This window comes from Mercurialis annua, linkage group LG6 (assembly GCF_937616625.2).
Source record: "Mercurialis annua linkage group LG6, ddMerAnnu1.2, whole genome shotgun sequence".
Taxonomy (NCBI): domain Eukaryota; kingdom Viridiplantae; phylum Streptophyta; class Magnoliopsida; order Malpighiales; family Euphorbiaceae; genus Mercurialis; species Mercurialis annua.
In genome coordinates, this window is record NC_065575.1 from 14254533 (window position 1) to 14271960 (window position 17428).

The 17428-nt window shown below is 37.6% G+C and overlaps 2 protein-coding genes across 2 annotated transcripts; both read right to left on the reverse strand.

Moving 5' to 3' along the window:
• Positions 1-10797: 10797 nt before the first annotated feature.
• LOC130015690 (uncharacterized) lies at positions 10798-12546 on the reverse strand. The gene is made up of 5 exons (XM_056106337.1): positions 12311-12546; positions 12101-12233; positions 11783-12020; positions 11525-11631; positions 10798-11238 (listed from the first exon to the last, which is right to left on the reverse strand). Exons 1-5 carry the CDS (start codon positions 12544-12546, stop codon positions 10798-10800), a joined length of 1155 nt encoding a protein of 384 aa, XP_055962312.1.
• A 393-nt stretch (positions 12547-12939) lies between these two features.
• Positions 12940-15925, reverse strand: LOC126687627 (uncharacterized). The gene is made up of 5 exons (XM_050382182.1): positions 14698-15925; positions 14113-14603; positions 13669-13961; positions 13493-13592; positions 12940-13416 (listed from the first exon to the last, which is right to left on the reverse strand). Exons 1-5 carry the CDS (start codon positions 15923-15925, stop codon positions 12940-12942), a joined length of 2589 nt encoding a protein of 862 aa, XP_050238139.1.
• Between the last annotated feature and the right edge of the window lie 1503 nt (positions 15926-17428).

Below are 17428 nucleotides of genomic sequence, written 5' to 3' on the forward strand. Positions count from 1 at the left end.
TAGAACATGCATCATTAATAGAAAAATGATAGGTTGGGACAACTCTTTGGGATGAGAGGTATCATCACCCTATGCACAATTATGCAGATTTTAAAGAAATGAGTTTTAAACAAATTGTTTTGAAAGTACGCGCGTACAGGATTAAAATGTTTTAAATAGATTTGTTTTATTGTAAGTATACCTAGACCATAACTCTGTAACGACAGTAAATACTCGCGAGATCAAGTAGTAAGTGATTCTCGAGGGAGTAACAAAAGTGTACAAGAGTCGGAGTTGGAGAATACAGTTGCAACTACGAAGTACACAGTTAGTTGCAGTTAAACGGACTACAACTTGTGTAGGATCGAGATATACGTCTGAGCTACGAAAAGCTATAGATGGGAATATCTTTAGATGGGATGTCGAGGATATTGTACCTTAAGACACTAGGAGTATGAAAGAAAGGATAGAACCTACGAATCAAGCTAAGATTAAAGTGTTAAGAATACACGAGTTCTCACTAGTGATTTGTACAACTTGAGTTAAGAAAGACTCAAGGAGGGCGAGAGGTACATGATATAGGTAATAGTGGATGAAGAAGGTGTATGGATGAGATGACTTTTAAGTGATGGTTGAAAGTTGACAGGATATAGGAATGTCCTTATATCTTTTGATGGAACCGTGGGATCGGTTTAATTTTGGAATATGATATTCCTAAGACATGTACCTAGAGGTTAATCATTGCGATTGTCAAACGAAGAACTTGATGACGATTGTTTTTGCAAGTAATGATGGGGAACTTGCGTAAATTTTGGCAGCAGCCAAAAGTGCAAGTAATGAATTATTGAGGATACGATTTAATTAACTTAGGATTATCAATGTAAGTTCCATATACGTATGTATGAAATCGAAAGATATTATGAAACAGTGATTTCAATTTATGAAAACTCCGACAACCGGGCCTAAAGACGGTGATGTCGTGGCTGGCTGGTGCGGAATATACATGCAGAGTACATGTATTTGAAAGTCAAGCCTGAAAAAGGTGAAGTATGGCCGACTAGAAGTTGAAAATGAAAAATAGATATTTTATTTTTATATGAAATGTTTTGAAAATGGAGCAAGGAATTGATAAATAGTTAATTAAAGATAGTAACGGCTATAGCACTTGTGGAAGTAGTAGTCATATGAGAAGAGTGAGTCACCAGGAGAGTAATAGGTGCAACGATGATCGTAGACGACGACATCGAAGTATACGAGTGGAAACATCGATGCCAAGGGGGTATGATCAATTTAGATGATGGGCATGATATATGTAGTCGCACTACAAAAACACATAGGCCCTAAAGAAGGACATAAATATAAATCGAAAATGCTTAGAAAAGTAAATGAACGAGGCAATCGCTAAGGCATATGAGTTATGTAGACATCAAAGGATGTAACGAAATAGAAAGGAAGAAACTCAACTAAGAAGTTGAGCTATAACACGAAGGTGTTGTTGTAAAGGTCGAAATAAGAAGTGATTAGGAAGGATACCTAAAGGAAGTAAAAATTTGAAGTAAGACACCTATAGAAAGGCCTTCAAGCATAAGGAAATATAAGAGCTAAAGATGGAAGAATGTAAGCAACGAGATAGATTAAGATAACCGTTATAGAGGAGGTTTAAATGACCTAAGTATATGGAACAACACTTAACAAAGGTAATCGAGGAAAAGAAGTAAGAACGTTACTTGGAAAGTAACCAGAGGAATTAACTTCTGTGTAGTCATAAAAAACAAAAAAACGAGAAAGGTAGAGTTGGCATGAGTACAAGACCAACCAAATAGTGGACAAGATGTCAGTAAGGACATGATAGATAGGCGTGCACACGACTCAGAATGCAAAATGTCATCAAATCAAAAGGAATAACCTTTGACTTATGTTAAAGATAAGGTCAGAGATATTGAGATAGAAGATATGAAATGATTAAGTGATATATTAAGACAAAGATAAGGATTTTATCGGACACTAGTAAAGGGATACTACCAGTCATATATAGGATAATCGAGGTTAAAGGATTATAAGAGTTTGAAGTATATTTTTGATTAACGTGAGTTTAATCTTCGGCAGAGAAGATGGTTAGAATTATTAAATGATGATGATTGTACAATTCAGTACCATCCCAGAAAGGCCAACGCGGTGGCGGATGCTTTGAGCAGAAAGTTTGCAGGCAGTCTTGCGCACATTACTCTAATGTGGCGAAGACAATTAGCTAATAAGATTCACAAGTTGTATAGTCAAGGAGTTAAATTAAGGTTACGATCCTTGAAAGTTTGTTAGCTCCGTTGAACATTCGACCAACGTTGATTGATCGAATCAAGGAATTACAGGCAGAGGACCTCAACTGAAACGAGTGATAGATGAAGTTCATCAAGGAAAGAATTAAGATTCAGCATTGTCAACGGAGCATTAAAGTATGGTACCAGATTGTGTGTGTCAAATCTGGATAAATTGAGATAAAAGATTATGGAAGAGACCTATGGATCGATGTATAGTATACATCCTAGATCAACCAGGATGTATAGTAATATCAAAGAGATATATTGGTAGAATGGAATGAAGAATGACATCGCATGGTTGGTAGTCAAGTGCCCGACTTGTTAATAAGTCAAATTGGAACATCAATGGCCTATATTAATTTCTTCAACCTTTACCTATTCCAGAGTGGAAATGGGAAAGGAATTACCATGAATTTTGTAGCCGGATTGCCAAGAAGGCACTCAACTTCATGAGATTCATGAAGCCATAAAGTGTGTGGTGAGTAGTCAAGGAGAAAGTATAACTACTATAAGACATCGATAAGAATATCGAGTGATGGGTTGTATAGATCCTAACTGTAAAGACAACAATTAAGAAATGAATGATCAGAGTATCTCAATAAAAAAGAAGGAAAAGTTATCACTTATGTGATTGACACAAGGAAGAAGAGAAACGTCAAGGACAATGGCGTCGGACTTCGACACACTCGAAAGTCCATAATAAGCAAGGATGAACTAGGGGTTTGTCAAGAGGTAGTATTACCTAACGATAAAGAATTGTGACTAAGGTTAAGGTCTCAAGAGACAATTGGAGAGAAATTGATTGAACTATTATGGAATAATAGTTCATCATGAATGTAAAGAGGAGTAAGAGACAAGACTATATAAGACAAGGAAAGACCCAGGTTGAGAATAAGGAATATGTGTTAAGTAATAACACATCATAAGATAAGAAGTTTATAAAAGAATTAGCCTCAAGATAAGGTAAAGGATTAACCTTATACTCAGTAAAAAAAGGGATAAGTACCGAAGAGTACTTAAGGAGAGTAAGAAGTTGTTGAAAGAAGTTCGACTCTAAACGAAAGTAGTAGATAAAAAGATAAGGTATGAGAATATGGAATATAATTCAGATAAGGACCATCTAAATGCTTAGCTCATAAACTCAAATAGCGATCTGTGCAAGTAATAAAGATAGTCCAAGGAAGCGACTTCAGGATCGATTTTAATATCAATCTCAACCTGAAGTTCAAATGAAAGGGCTAAAGGACATTGTGAGCTATACGAATACCAATTTCGTATAGTAAACAAACTCTTTTAAATAAGCGCTTTTGATAGCCAAAGTAAGCTAGAAGGATAATTTTGGACGAGTTTAGGAAAACTTGAAAGGTATAAGTCGAGTTTATGCTTAAAGCTAATAGGCATAAATCAAAATAGGTATCAAAGGGTCACATTCCTTATAGAGTTAAGGAGTGAACGATGAATAAATATTGGTGATACAAACGGTAAAGAAGCAAAAAGGTACGAACCTATTAAGGTCTGAAGTTAGTAAATGACAGGATCAAAACTCCAACACGACAACAAATGTTGTCCTCTCGTTACGAGAATCATATACAAATAGCTAAACGTAAACTAAGAAAGCTCACGAAGAGATTGATCATCTCTTTTACAATGGATATTGGACGTTATCGTACGAGTAAGTAGTATATGAAGGAATATAAAATAAGACTAACAATCTTCAAAGATGTTAACAACTATTGTAGATAAAACGAAAGACGAGATAACAAAGATGAAAGAAGGGGAAACAACGATTGTAAGTGAATAAGGATGGAGTTATAAAAGAGCAGAAGTATATGAACATTGCATAACAAATTTTTTTATAAGGAGGGAAGAATGTAATACCAAGTACGTTTGGCGTTGCCGGAATCGACAATTTGACATTTTTCCGATAACCCGAGCTAGTAGGACGAAGAATATCGAAATAATTGGATAGATAAGACCCGAGTAGGTCGGTTTTAAGAATTATAATACAGAAAGTTTGGTATTAGAATTCATTTAAAGGATAAAATTTGGGACTAAATGGAACGGTAAGAAAAGTTGTAAAAATAAAGTTTAGGTCCTAAATTGGTAAATTATAAGTTAACTCTCGGGAATTGCAATTAAAATATTATCGATGGAAATTAGCGATTATGAGTTAGTATTATTTATTTGGATATAAGTAATACGTACGTAATTGAGTTAAAGTGAATAATTAACCGTTTGGTTTAAAGGATAAATATGAAAGAGAAATGGTTTAAGTTAAAGAAGTGAATGATTAAAGTGGATAATTAGCCATAATATATATAGCAAACCATTCATATTAAGTAAGAATAAGAAGAAGAATCAAAGAAGATGAGAAGAGAATAAGAAAATGACGATCAACTTTGATCCGTCGCCGTTCGTTCGAATCGAGTGATTCTTTGCACCAATCTTTTGGAAATTAGATTCTCTACCAATTAATCCCTTCAAATCAATGTAAGATTGATGTTTTGGTTGCTTAAATTGAGAGTTATAGGGCTGTTACATTGAGTTCGAATCGAACTAATCGTAACCACGTCGTTTTTGACATTTTTGATGATTATTGAGTTGGATTTTATGTTATATTGATGTAGAAGCATGTCAGAATGAGTTTGGGGTGTCTAGCAGGAGTCGTTCAAAGAAAATAGGCAAGCAAATTAGTTTGAAAGAAGTGAAGTTCGTGCTAAATGACCGAACGAACGTATCTTGTTGCGGGGTCAGGTTTTTTGGTTTAGTGTGGAGGGGGGCGCTCTTTGTTGACCTGTCAAGGCAACATTTTGAGCTGTTTAGGGGTGTCTCACGACGTGAGACATAGTATCGCGACGCGACCGAACTTTTAATCGGCATAATTTCTTCGTTCGGACTTGGAATTGAGCGATTCTTGTTGCATTGGAAAGAGGAAAGGATTTTCTATCATACTAGAGAATCAAACTAAGGTAAGATTCAATGTTTGGTTGCTGTAAGTGAGGTTTTAGTTTCTGCCTAGATTTTGAATCGAGCGGTTTCATTGAATTAGCGTATTCGATTCATTTTAAGAGTTTTTACCACGTTTATGATTGTTTGGGATGCCGTTTAACTGATGGTGGATACATGTAAGGAGGTCGGACACACGGTTGAAACACGTTGGTATCAGATTAGAGGTCGGAGGTCACGTCCTGACGACGTGATGGGGTGCCTCACGACGTGAGGAAGATCCTCACGTCATGCCAGGACCCTGCCCGGACCAACTTTAGTTCGTTCGTGACCCGTTTCAATGTTCTGAAGTTCGATGATTAGTGTTTTGAGTTGTTTGAAGTTTTAATTTGATGAAATTTGGACATAGAACATAAAGAATATGACTAGGGTTTTGATACCAAGTTTACATTTACAAATTAAACGTACGTATGATTTGAATAGGAAACTGATGTATCGACGAGCTACTAGACCGACGAGCTGGAATAGCTAAGGGATCGAACGACGCATAAAACTTATGTTCGTGGGGTTATGATATTACATTTTGGATAGTGGTCATTGTGAGTTGCACTTTACCTTTGTGTATTACTATGCAATAACTAGTTTTTATATTATAATTATGATATTAAACTACATCGCATGTATTAGTATATTATCGATTATATAAATTGTGAAAACTAGTATATGATACGGGGAAACGAGCTACCTATTGGGCGTCAATAGGCTGTGTGATCACCAGCGTTCGGGTAAGTCTTAGCAAGTAGAATTAGACTAATTTCTTGTGATGTGATACGAGGTCAGCTTGGTTGAATTATCATGCGGCCTATATCTAGTGAGTCACCTTGGTTGAATTATCCCGAGACTTCGTCGTACAGTTGGATTAAACATGGTATGAGGCGTAATGGTTGAACTATCCCGACGCCCGACTAGATGGTGGTTGACACGGTGGAATTATCCCGTAACCCCATCCAGATTTAAAAAATAGTATTCATTATGAATACCAGGAAAGGTATGGTTTAAGATTGTTTACAAGATTAGGGTTTCGATCAGATCAAGTACTTGAACTATCATATATGTTTTATTTTAAATGCGATGTTAATTTATATAATACCTTAGTAATGTGTAAACTCAATCAATATATTCTCGTATACTGACCCCTCACAGTTTTCCCTCTCAGGTGAATAATCTCTTGGTGTGACAGACTTCTATCCTTGCTTTAGAAGTCTCTTTAGAAGTATGTACAAGGAAGGTTTCCATCGATAGCGCTGCAGTAGTCTAGTACTAGATGTTTATGTGTTTCTGTCAAACGGTTTTTCGTATTTATACTCTGATACTTTGTGAACTTGAATAGTTTTACTACGCATTATCCGTTTGTTTTTTAGATGCAAAACAGGGCAATGCTTGATGTGGCATCACAGTGTAAGACCCTAGTTTATATGAATGGTTTTCAGAATGTAATTAGATGTTTGACATCTTATTGTTTTACAAGCTTTTCTGAAAACATTTGCATGATTGCTATTTGATTAAATCGCAAAACGTTTATATTGGTTTTAGGCTTGCTGCAGATTTTGGTGCTACCACTCACATTCTCTAGTGCCGGTCACGGCTCGATATTTCATGTCGTGAAACTTTTGCTCTCAAATGCTCTATCGCGCCTGCTCCTATGGAGTCGCGTGCACGACCTTATGTTCTTCGTCAGAATCTCCAGCGGCTAGTTCCACATGTCGCTACTTTATTGGGGGTCTTCAAACATATCTGTTCGGCATCCTTCGGAGACCTAGGGTTTTAGCTCATCAGGAGTCGCGCTCGTGACAAGACTTGGTCGCGCCCGTGACTAAGGTTTCGCGCTCATGACCATTTGATTTAGTGGGTTCATATCCTACTAGAAAGCTTGAAAAACTATCGACTTGATTTTTGGTAGAAGGCTTCGAATTGATCCTGAGAGTTCCTATGAGTTCCTACATACTTATAAACAAGATTAAAACACCCATAGTTGATTGTCAAAGTTAAAATCAAAGATAAGACGACAAAGGTCCAACAATCTCCCTTTTTTTTTATTTTGACAATCAACATACTAAAATGGCTAAGTCAAATAAGAGACAAATTGATTTTGACTTCCTCTCATTTTATGCACATATGATTAAAATGAATTTAAGGCATAAGCAAGAAATTTTCAAAAATACGTAGCAATTTAAGCATAGAGACTTCTCTCCCTTTGTCAAGCACAAAAAGAATAAAAAGCATGTTTAAAACATGGATAATGAAGCTAATTGAAAGAAATTTTGAAAATAAATGAAATTATATATAAGTTTCTTATTCTAGCTTTGACACTACTCAATAGGGTTTCCTCAATCACGAGTACAAGCGACCGAGCAACTGGACTATCAGTGATTGTAACATCCCGTGATTTTAAGGGATTAAAAATGTTGCCACATGTCTAATATTTTATTAAACGGGAGTACGTAAATTAAATTTAAAGGTAAATGTAATTTACAAGTGTCACTAAAAATATATTGTGGCTATAGGATTTTAAATTTAATTTTTTAAATTTAAAGTTGAATATTTATATAATTAGCGGGACTAAAAAAAGCTTATAAATTAGAAATAAAATAGTTTATAACTCCCGAGCGAATATTTTTGGTTTCAATATTCAGCATTGTCAAATAAGAGACAATATTTTTGGTTTCAATATTTTTGGTTTCAATATTCAGCATTGTCCCGAGCGAATATAAATTAGAAATAAGGTTATCGTTAAACTTTGATAAAATTTGGAAGTATAAATTTTATCAAGCGAGGTTAATAAATACCTAATAAATTTTAAATGATTTATTAAAAATAAAATATAATTCGAATGCGAATAAAAATTATATTTTTATTTGTGTTATATTTTATTAAATTTTTGGGTAAGGTTTCACAAAATTCGGAAGTTGTTTCCGTTTGAACTACGGATGACTAACTAAGAAGTTGGTTTAAAGTGCATGATTGAGCTAGTATAAAAGAGCACTTTAGCCATAACATATATAAACATTTCATTTGAATGAAAATGAGTACAACAACTCATTTTAGAAGCCAAGATTGAGCTACTTGCTCTCTAAAGCAAACCAAGACCTAGGTTTCGTTTGATCCGTCCGTTATTCGGTTCTAACTCCAATTCTTCTCTTAATACTCGATTAATCGAGGTATTAATCCCGTATTCTACGTGTATTTCAATATATTTTGAATATAAATTTGTTTATAAAACAGTTATAGATCCGAACGATTGATTTATACGTCTGTGTTGTGATTGGATTGCGTAAATTTGTGGGTCGGGTTAGACTTGAGTCGCCCGACATGTGAGGTTAGCTTGGTAGTTATCCGTAACTCGGCTAACCCACTATTTAGAATTTAAATTGATTTATTATTTAATATTCATTTAAATAATATTTTTATAAATCGAATTTAAAGCGAGAACTCAATAATCTTGACTTGTTAGTGGCTTTATTATTATATGGGTATTATGATTACTCTGTTTGATTTTACTTTGACTTGTCATTTGTGCGGGTCCTACGTGGTGTCTAGTACTCTCTAGAGTTAGGGTCTGTTTTTAATTATGATTTTAATATCTTATCTAAACCTGTCGACTGTTCGTACTTCAGAGGCGAACCAGAGTTACATTGCTTGTCAGTTTCACAAGGAATAGCAAGCGGTGAGTTTATATCTCTATTTACCTCTTTATTAAGCAAATATTATATTTTGTATATGTATATGTATAAACAGCTTTCGAACTGTTTTCGGCATTGTGGATTTGATTTGGAACGTGCTACTCGATGGGCATCATCGGGACTGCGTGCGCACCGGTAATGATTATGGTATTGAGGTAGGTTTGAGATACGTCTCACCTTAGTGAGGGCACCGGTGGAAGATACGTCTCCTGGGCTCACTATTTATTAAGTGATAGTCGGGGATCGGTTATTGAGATACGTCTCACCGACATGACAATGGATTTAGAATTGTGGTTTAGGGTTTCATTGATAATCCATAATGAATGTTTTATTAAACGTTTTTAAAGGTTTTCAACTTAATAAATGTAAATGGTTATATAAACTCTACTCAGTAAATCTGACCCCGTTGTTTTCCCAAATTTTCCAGTTTTATGATTTGAGCATTGGTCGATCTCCGTTTCTTCATTCTCGGAGGTTCTTTATTTTATTTTCAGAATAAAAGAGTCGAACTGTTTTAAACTCTTAGACCGCAGTAGTAGTACCAAGCTAACCTCACATGTCGGTTTTGCTAAATGATTAGTATATGACTATGAATCGTTTCGACAATCAAGTCTACACTACAAAGTTGTTTATTTAGGTATTGCTATACCTAAAGTGACTTCTAAAGAGAAGTTTGAACGTTTTCTCGAGACGAGAATTGTTCATGTGATTTTAAAAAGAAAGAGACCATAAGTGTTATAAAATATGTGATTGTATGCTTTGTCTGGAACTAGGTTCCCGAACCTAGAAATTTATACCAGATATGGGTATTGATGTTTTGCCTTGTATGTTTTGTGTGTTTGATCCGACCAACTGTATAGTCAAACTAGGACTTCAGGGGAATCTGTCGCACATTCGACAAGACTAAGCAGCAGACATAGCAGTATTGTGAGTTTATATGTTTACTTTTGAATATTAGTATTCAATTGTTTTAAATCCAGAAATCGCACTAAGTATGAAAGTTAACCAAGAGAGATCCATTGGAACGAGCTACCTATTGGGAAGCAATATGGCTCCGTGATCACCGGCACTGATACTAGGATTACTACTGTTGTGGGTATAGAGGCAAGTCTATCATTGTTGATTCATTGGGAATGTTGATGCTCTAAAATGATGGGTAAATCACAGTAATACACTACTAGATAGCTGCGATTTTGCGACGGAAATTTCCGTCCCAAAGTACTAGTATTCCGTCGCAAACAAGGTTTGGCGACGGAATTGCGACGGATTTGTTCCGTCGCAGATTGGCTGGTCGCTAAAAAAATAGCGACCAGGGCGTCGCAAAACTGGCGACGGACAGTCCGTCGCCATATTCCAAAACCCGTTGCCAATTTCGTCTCCCCAAAAATGAAAAAGGAGACGAATTGGAGACGGATTAATTAATTGCGCGACAGAAATTGTCCGTCGCCAAATTCAGTTAATTTGCGACGGAACGTATTCCGTCGCAAATTTCCAACAATTTGACAGAACATTCTGTCGCAAAATTGCCTTGTTTGGAGTCAAATTTAAGGAACTTTGCAACGGAATTTCCGTCGCAAAATCCGTCACAATTTGGACAGAAAATTTGTTATTTTTGTCCGTTTCCCTGTTTTATTAACGACGATTATAACCTGTAAAATCTACTATTTGCAATTCACATTATAACTCAATTTCCGAAAAAGAACGCTGTCATATAAAAATATGTTATAGTATACATATCGTAACAAAATGTATAAAGCAAGAAGATACAAAATGTATACAGTGAAAAAATACAAAATGTCAGAAATACAAACATGACACTACAAAGTCGGAGTGTCGTCATCGTCCGAAGGACCTGGGGGTGGGGGTGGGCGATATTGCGGAGGAAGAATCTGCATCATCTTCACCATCTCAGCCTGAATAATCTCGGCCATCCTCTCATTGGCTCTCGCCTGCTGGGCACGGAGATCCTCCACCTCGGTGGTAATCTGGCGCAGTCCATCCTGGATCCCTGCCTGCACACGCCACTCGATCTTCTCCTCAGTTCGCTGTGACTGTGTGGACCTGGTCCTCGCCCTACTAGACGTCGTCGTATCCACGTACGCACTAGTTGCTGAACCCAACCCGTAGACACGACGCTTCTTGTTGACGCCCTCGATATCCAGAAACAGCTGGGTCTCGTCGACTTCCGCTGTGCTAGAAGAACCCCCATCTCCGGTCGGCGGCTGCGATGCAGCAGCAAGTCTCTGAGCAATTGCATCCTACAGAAAGATTGAAAAACATATCACATAACGGCTAAAAACGTATAACATATGAAATGTAAGTATAATTCCTAACGAAAATTCGGCAGCATTTCCTCTATAATTTGATCAACACCCATTTTTCAGGGACATCCTGCAAACATATACATTTCATATACAACCCACCGGCTGTTAACACACCTAATCTAGCATTTACAATTTAAATTAAAACACATTTTACACTAATTTAATCTAACACTCGAGTAAAGTAAAACAACTACTAAAATTATATAGGTTCATGACTTACAGTCATGTCCTGGGCCCTCTTATCTACCATGACACCCTTATCAGCTTTCGTGGAGTGCATCCGAGTATACAGCTCCGTTGCGGTAGGCTTGCGGCCGACCTCTTCAGCTTAAAAGAAAAATAAACAATTTGTTAGTTCATCAGAAAATCTGAAAATAAAAGATAGTTGTAAATAAAAAAGAATTATAGAAACAAACCAACACATCCATATGTCGGATGGCGGAACGGGACCCTCCTGTATGGCGTACTGGTCTGAAACCGGCTCTAGCAGGCTCGCTCATCCTATTAGCGCGAGCTACATCGGACTTCTTCTTCTCGTCCTCTGACGCCCAGACGGCCTTCCAGGAATCCCAGATATCTTGGTTGATCGAGGTATGTTTTTCGTCCTTCTCTCTCATCCTGTGAATAACGTCCTTGTATCGGTTGGCAGCATGCGTCATGAATACACTTTTGATGAAGTCGTCGCTGTAATCCGCCGTATCCCACCAGTATTCCTTCTGCAAAACATAAACACCAATTTTGAGTTAGTAATTTTGTGTTAGTCTAAATTCAAACTTTAAAATTAACAATTTATTACCTTAAATTTCTCCCAATAGAAATATGTCTGCTCTGCAATCAGAAACCGCCAGGCTCGCCCATTCTCGAACCAGCACTTTCTGAAGATCTCCCGCATAGACCGGGAGATTGGTCCAGAGTTCAACAGCCTCTCCCTGCGAGGTTACAACAAACTTTTACTTTCTATAGTAAAACGATAAAAAAAAATTAAACTAAAAATTTACATTCTTACCTGCTAGCGTCTGGGAAACACAGTGCCCTCCCCTGGTCATCCAGCTCTGCAGGGGGCTCTCCTGGCTGTCGGGCCTGAACAGGGGGTGCCGCCTCCACCTCCTGCTGCTGACCCTGAACAGGGATGTCCTCAACAGGGGCACGCACAGCTGGGTTACCCCGACCACGACCTCTAGCGGGGTTACCCCGACGTCCCCGACCTCTAGTGGGATCACCTGAACCACCCTGCCCTCTCATACCTGCAAACATTAAAATACGTTTCGTTCCACATATAACAATTTAATACATTGTTAAAGAATACATTATAAAAAATACATTGTTAACAATTTAATATATTTAAATTAAGTAATACATTTAATATAACTAATTCATTACAATAATAAATAAATACAACTAACAAAAGGTGCAAAAATATCTAAAACGTCAGTCAAGTTGTTCTTCATCTTCGTCTGATGAGGATGGCGGAAATTCTTCTTCTTCATCTTCAGCAGGAGGGATTTGTAACGCATCTTCGTCGGCCACCTCATTCAGGTCAGCTAAATTTGTGGGATTGTCGTCCGTTTCAACTATAAGGGGATTTTCTCCAATGTCCTCTTGAAAGGCCGGGACAATCGCATCGGGCATGTCGAGTTATGATCGTGCCTTAATTTTGCAAACTTCCCACCAATTTACTTTATCCCGTCTTCTGCTTGGATATGGAAGGTAATGAACTTGGTCAGCCTGTTCTGCCAAGATGAACGGTTCGTATTTATTGTACCTACATCTGTGATTAACATCTACCAAGTTGTATCGATTGCTAGTGTCTGTGCCTATATCCATAGGGTCGAACCATTCGCATTTAAAAATGACGGTCTGCTTCATTGGTAGAGCTGGATACTCTAACTCAATTATGCCCGTTAACACTCCATAAAAGTCATTTTCACCATCAACATATTCTGTTCCCCTTACGCAGACACCGCTATTCATTGTAAGTTGATCCTGCCCATATTCCTGAGTAAGAAATTTGAAGCCGTTTACATAGTATCCCTTATATGTGGTGACCTTTCTACATGGTCCCTTTGCGAGACTCAGAATAAACGGATTAGTACAAACAGTTGGATCTTTCACCTGTGGGGAGTTAGAAATTTGTAAGATTTATAAACCATGTTATAAAAATGATAGTCCATTGTTATAAGATACGTACATATTGTTCGAACCAAGAGGCGAAATCACTTTCCAGCACTCTTTCAATTTCTGTTTCACTTATGTCATTGTTCCTTTCTCGCAACCCGGCCACAAAAACCCTTTAAATGGAAGAGGCCCAAACTACATCAAATTCTAGCAAATATGTGAAATATTACACTATATTTAAATGCTTACTTTCGATGATCTTCGATTTCGGAACAATTCAGAAGAACGTAGGTCCGAGCAGTGATGATCTCATCGTCTTCAAAATATCTCCTACCGCTACCACGCAACGGCTTTCCCTTAGGTTTAAAAATTCCCAGTCTGTCAACATCGTCATCGATATCCATATCACAAGTTTCATTTCTTCCCAAACACACGGGTATCATTGGATCACCTTCAGCAAAATAATAAGATGCAAATTTAGAGATTTCTTCTTGCAGATATCCACTACTAATGCTCCCTTCCACCCTGCCTTTATTAGTGACCTTTTTTTTTCAATTTCCTCAAATATCTGTAACTGGATATTAATATTAGTAAGCATTTCCTATAATCATATATATATTGAACAGATGGATACAAGAAAAAACCATAACTAATTGATTACCTTTCAAATGGATACATCCAGCGATATCGAACCGGTCCTGCCATCATAGCTTCATACGGAAGATGCACGGAGAGATGCTCCATAGAGTCAAAAAAGCTGGGTGGAAATATACGTTCCAACTTACACAGGATTTTTGGGATCTCACTTTCCATACTGTTTAGATCTTCCTGTGACAGTGACGTGAAAGTTAACTTCCTGAAAAAGATACTTAACTCTGTTATAGGCTCCCACACGTTTTTCGTAAGTAGCTCCCGAAGGGCGATTGGCAGAAGTCGTTGCATAAAAACATGGCAGTCATGACTTTTCATTCCATGCATTTTCAGCCCCTTTAGATCAACATATCTAGACAAGTTTGACGCGTACCCGTCTGGAAACTTTATTTTTTGAATCCACTCATGCAAAACTCGTTTTGAATCCCTATCCAAAGCATGTATTGCCTTTAAAAATCTCCCAGTTGCCGGATCTTTAGCTAACCCTGGCCGATCACAGATGTCGTTCAACTCTTCATGAGATTTTGCATGGTCTTTTGTTTTCCCGGGGACATTGAGAACAATATTAAAAATGTTATCGAAGACATTTTTCTCAATGTGCATGACATCGAGATTGTGACGTATTACATTCGTTCTCCAATAAGGCAAATCCCAAAAGATACTTTTTTTTATTCCAGCCATGATCTTTTGACAGTAATGCATTAGTAACTTTCGCACCAAGCTCAAATGCCTTCTTAAACCCCAGTCGATCAATCTCTGCTAACAGTTCATCTCCAGTTCTCACCCCTGCAAACCTTTTTCTGATCTCTCGTTTCCCCTTACGAAAATCAGTAACATTTCGACGGAATTGGTGATTCGGAGGCAAAAACTTGCGATGGCAATCAAACCACGATTGTTTACCTCTTTTATCCAGTGTGAATGCATCGGTGTTTTCCATGCAATACGGGCATGCTTTTCTACCAGCAGTGCTCCAACCAGACAACATAGAATAAGCGGGAAAGTCATTTATTGTCCACATAAGAGCCGCCTTTAGTTGAAAATTCTGACGCTTATGAACGTCATATGTCTGGACTCCACATTCCCACAGTTGGTTCAACTCTGCAACCAGCGGCTGTAGGAAGATATCCATTAGATGTTTCGGGTTTCTAGGCCCCGGTACCAAAATTGTTAACAACATAAACTCATCCTTCATGCACAAGCCTGGGGGGAGATTGTACGGCGTCAAAATGACCGGCCACGAGGAATACTGCTGCCCAAAATTGGTAAATGGCTGAAACCCATCAGAGCATAAGCCTAATCTGATATGTCTCCCTTCATCGGCAAACTCAGAATGCAGTTCACTAAAATGTTTCCAAGCCGGAGAGTCAGACGGGTGGCACATCTTATCACCATCCATCTCGTGGTCTGCATGCCACGTCATATGCCGAGCAGTGGCTTTTGAAGCGTACAACCTCTGTAGCCTCAGAGTTATTGGAAAATAAAACATTTTACTATATGGCACGTTAGCCTTTCTTTTTGCGGATTTTCCGTGGGTCACAGGTTTCCACCGCGCATAATTACAAACTTTGCAGTGCGTTAGATCCGCGTCCTCCCCCCAATAAATCATACAGTTATAGAAAGAACAATCAATAACCTCAACCGGCAACCCCAAACCTTTGACCAACTTCTTAATTTTAGCAAAATTCGTTGGCATCTTGTTGTCCTCCGGGAGCAGCTCCTGTATGAATCCGCAGATGTCGTCAACTAAAGCTACTGAACCCTTATGTCGACACTTGATCTCCATCACTTTAGCAGATGCAGAAAATGGGAAGTGTCTGCTATTCCCAGGACATATGTCTTCTTCAGCCGCACGCATCATATCATAAAATTTTTGAGCTTAATCATTCGGGAGCTCATCTTCAGGAAACGTTATTTCTGGACCGGCCATATCAAGAATCATTCTTTGAGCGGAACTGAACTCACCTGGCCCCTCATTTTCATAGTCGAACTCAACATCATGCTCTGGTAACTGTGCAAGGCGAGGGGGATTCAAAACGCTCCCCTCGCCATGAAAAACCCATACTTGGTAACCTTTCACAAACCCATTCTTCAATAGATGGAATTCCACCTCATCGACATCCCAATAGCTTGTATTTTGACAACCTCTCTTAGGACAGGGGCATTTTATCTGTACTCTACTCATACAAGCCGGATGCCGTAATGCAAACCGGATAAACTCCTTCACATGATCCTTGTACCCTGTGGTTAGCAACCCGTTTGTGTGGCTCCTGTACATCCAACTACGATCTGTCTCCATTTCTGTAGCGCTGAGAAGGTAGGGCCCTATCCCATTCGCAAAGTCAATGTAATTGACTGCTGAAAAGGTAGGGCCCTATCCCATTCGCAAAACAGGCGCCCCGTAACCCGGCCACGATATATGCCTAGCAACGGAGAAAAATATTCGGCAGCCTTCCGGCGTCGTTCTCCCTCAGTGCGATATTTAGTATATGAGTTGTAACGCTAATTATATATTCCTCGAGGAATAAGCGTTACAAAACTTATACTAAACATCCACCCGGAGAACAAACGCTGGAAAACAACAAAATATTTTTCTACCGCTATTAGACATATATGTTTTTTCGTGATCGAGTTACGGAAGCACAAGTTTTGCGAACTGTACAAACTGTACAATCCCATGTCGTTCAATCTCTTGAACACACGGGACGGGAACTCTATGGCTAGGTTTACAATTTTATTCGGTGGGAATAAAATCGAGATTCATTTAGGTTGAATGTTGCAAATAAAACCTATTCCAACTAAAATAAATCAAAATAAGCAATAAAACCTACTTGTTGAAGGGCATAACGCAAAGAGAAGGTGAAACGTCCGGATCAATCAGAACCACGGTGCGCGGGCTATCAAAGGCTATCAGCAATTATCAGACCTATATATATCATAGTAAATCAAAACACGTATTAGTAAAAAAAAATAATAAAAATTCGGCAGCACTTCCCCTAAAAATGAGCATCACCCATTTTTCAGAGAAGTCTTGCAATCAAATCACAATACACAAAACCACCAATTTTAACGCAAATAATATAAACAGTAATTTATTAGCTTAAATTATTATCTAATCCAATTAACTAATATTAAATAACAAACTAATAAAATTGTTAAAAATCAAACAACATATAATTAATACATTTATCAAATGAACCTAATTTAATCAACCAATATTTATAAAAATATTAACAATCTACTTTATTCAACAAATTAAACAATTAAACCTAGAAATATCTAACTAACAATTTTAATCAAATATTAAAAAACTCCTTAAAAAACAATATAATATCACTAAATCAATATATTTTATTATAAC

Coding starts and splice junctions, on each gene's coding strand:
- LOC126687627 (XM_050382182.1), bottom strand. CDS start 15,925: ATGCGTGCGGCTGAAGAAGACATATGTCCTGGGAATAGCAGACACTTC. Junction 14,604..14,697: donor TGCCTTATTGGAGAACGAAT/GTAATACGTCAC, acceptor GGAAAACAAAAG/ACCATGCAAAATCTCATGAA. Junction 13,962..14,112: donor AAGCTATGATGGCAGGACCG/GTTCGATATCGC, acceptor TGAAAAAAAAAG/GTCACTAATAAAGGCAGGGT.
- LOC130015690 (XM_056106337.1), bottom strand. CDS start 12,546: ATGAGAGGGCAGGGTGGTTCAGGTGATCCCACTAGAGGTCGGGGACGT. Junction 12,234..12,310: donor TGTTTCCCAGACGCTAGCAG/GTAAGAATGTAA, acceptor GTAACCTCGCAG/GGAGAGGCTGTTGAACTCTG. Junction 11,239..11,524: donor AGAGGGCCCAGGACATGACT/GTAAGTCATGAA, acceptor ATCTTTCTGTAG/GATGCAATTGCTCAGAGACT.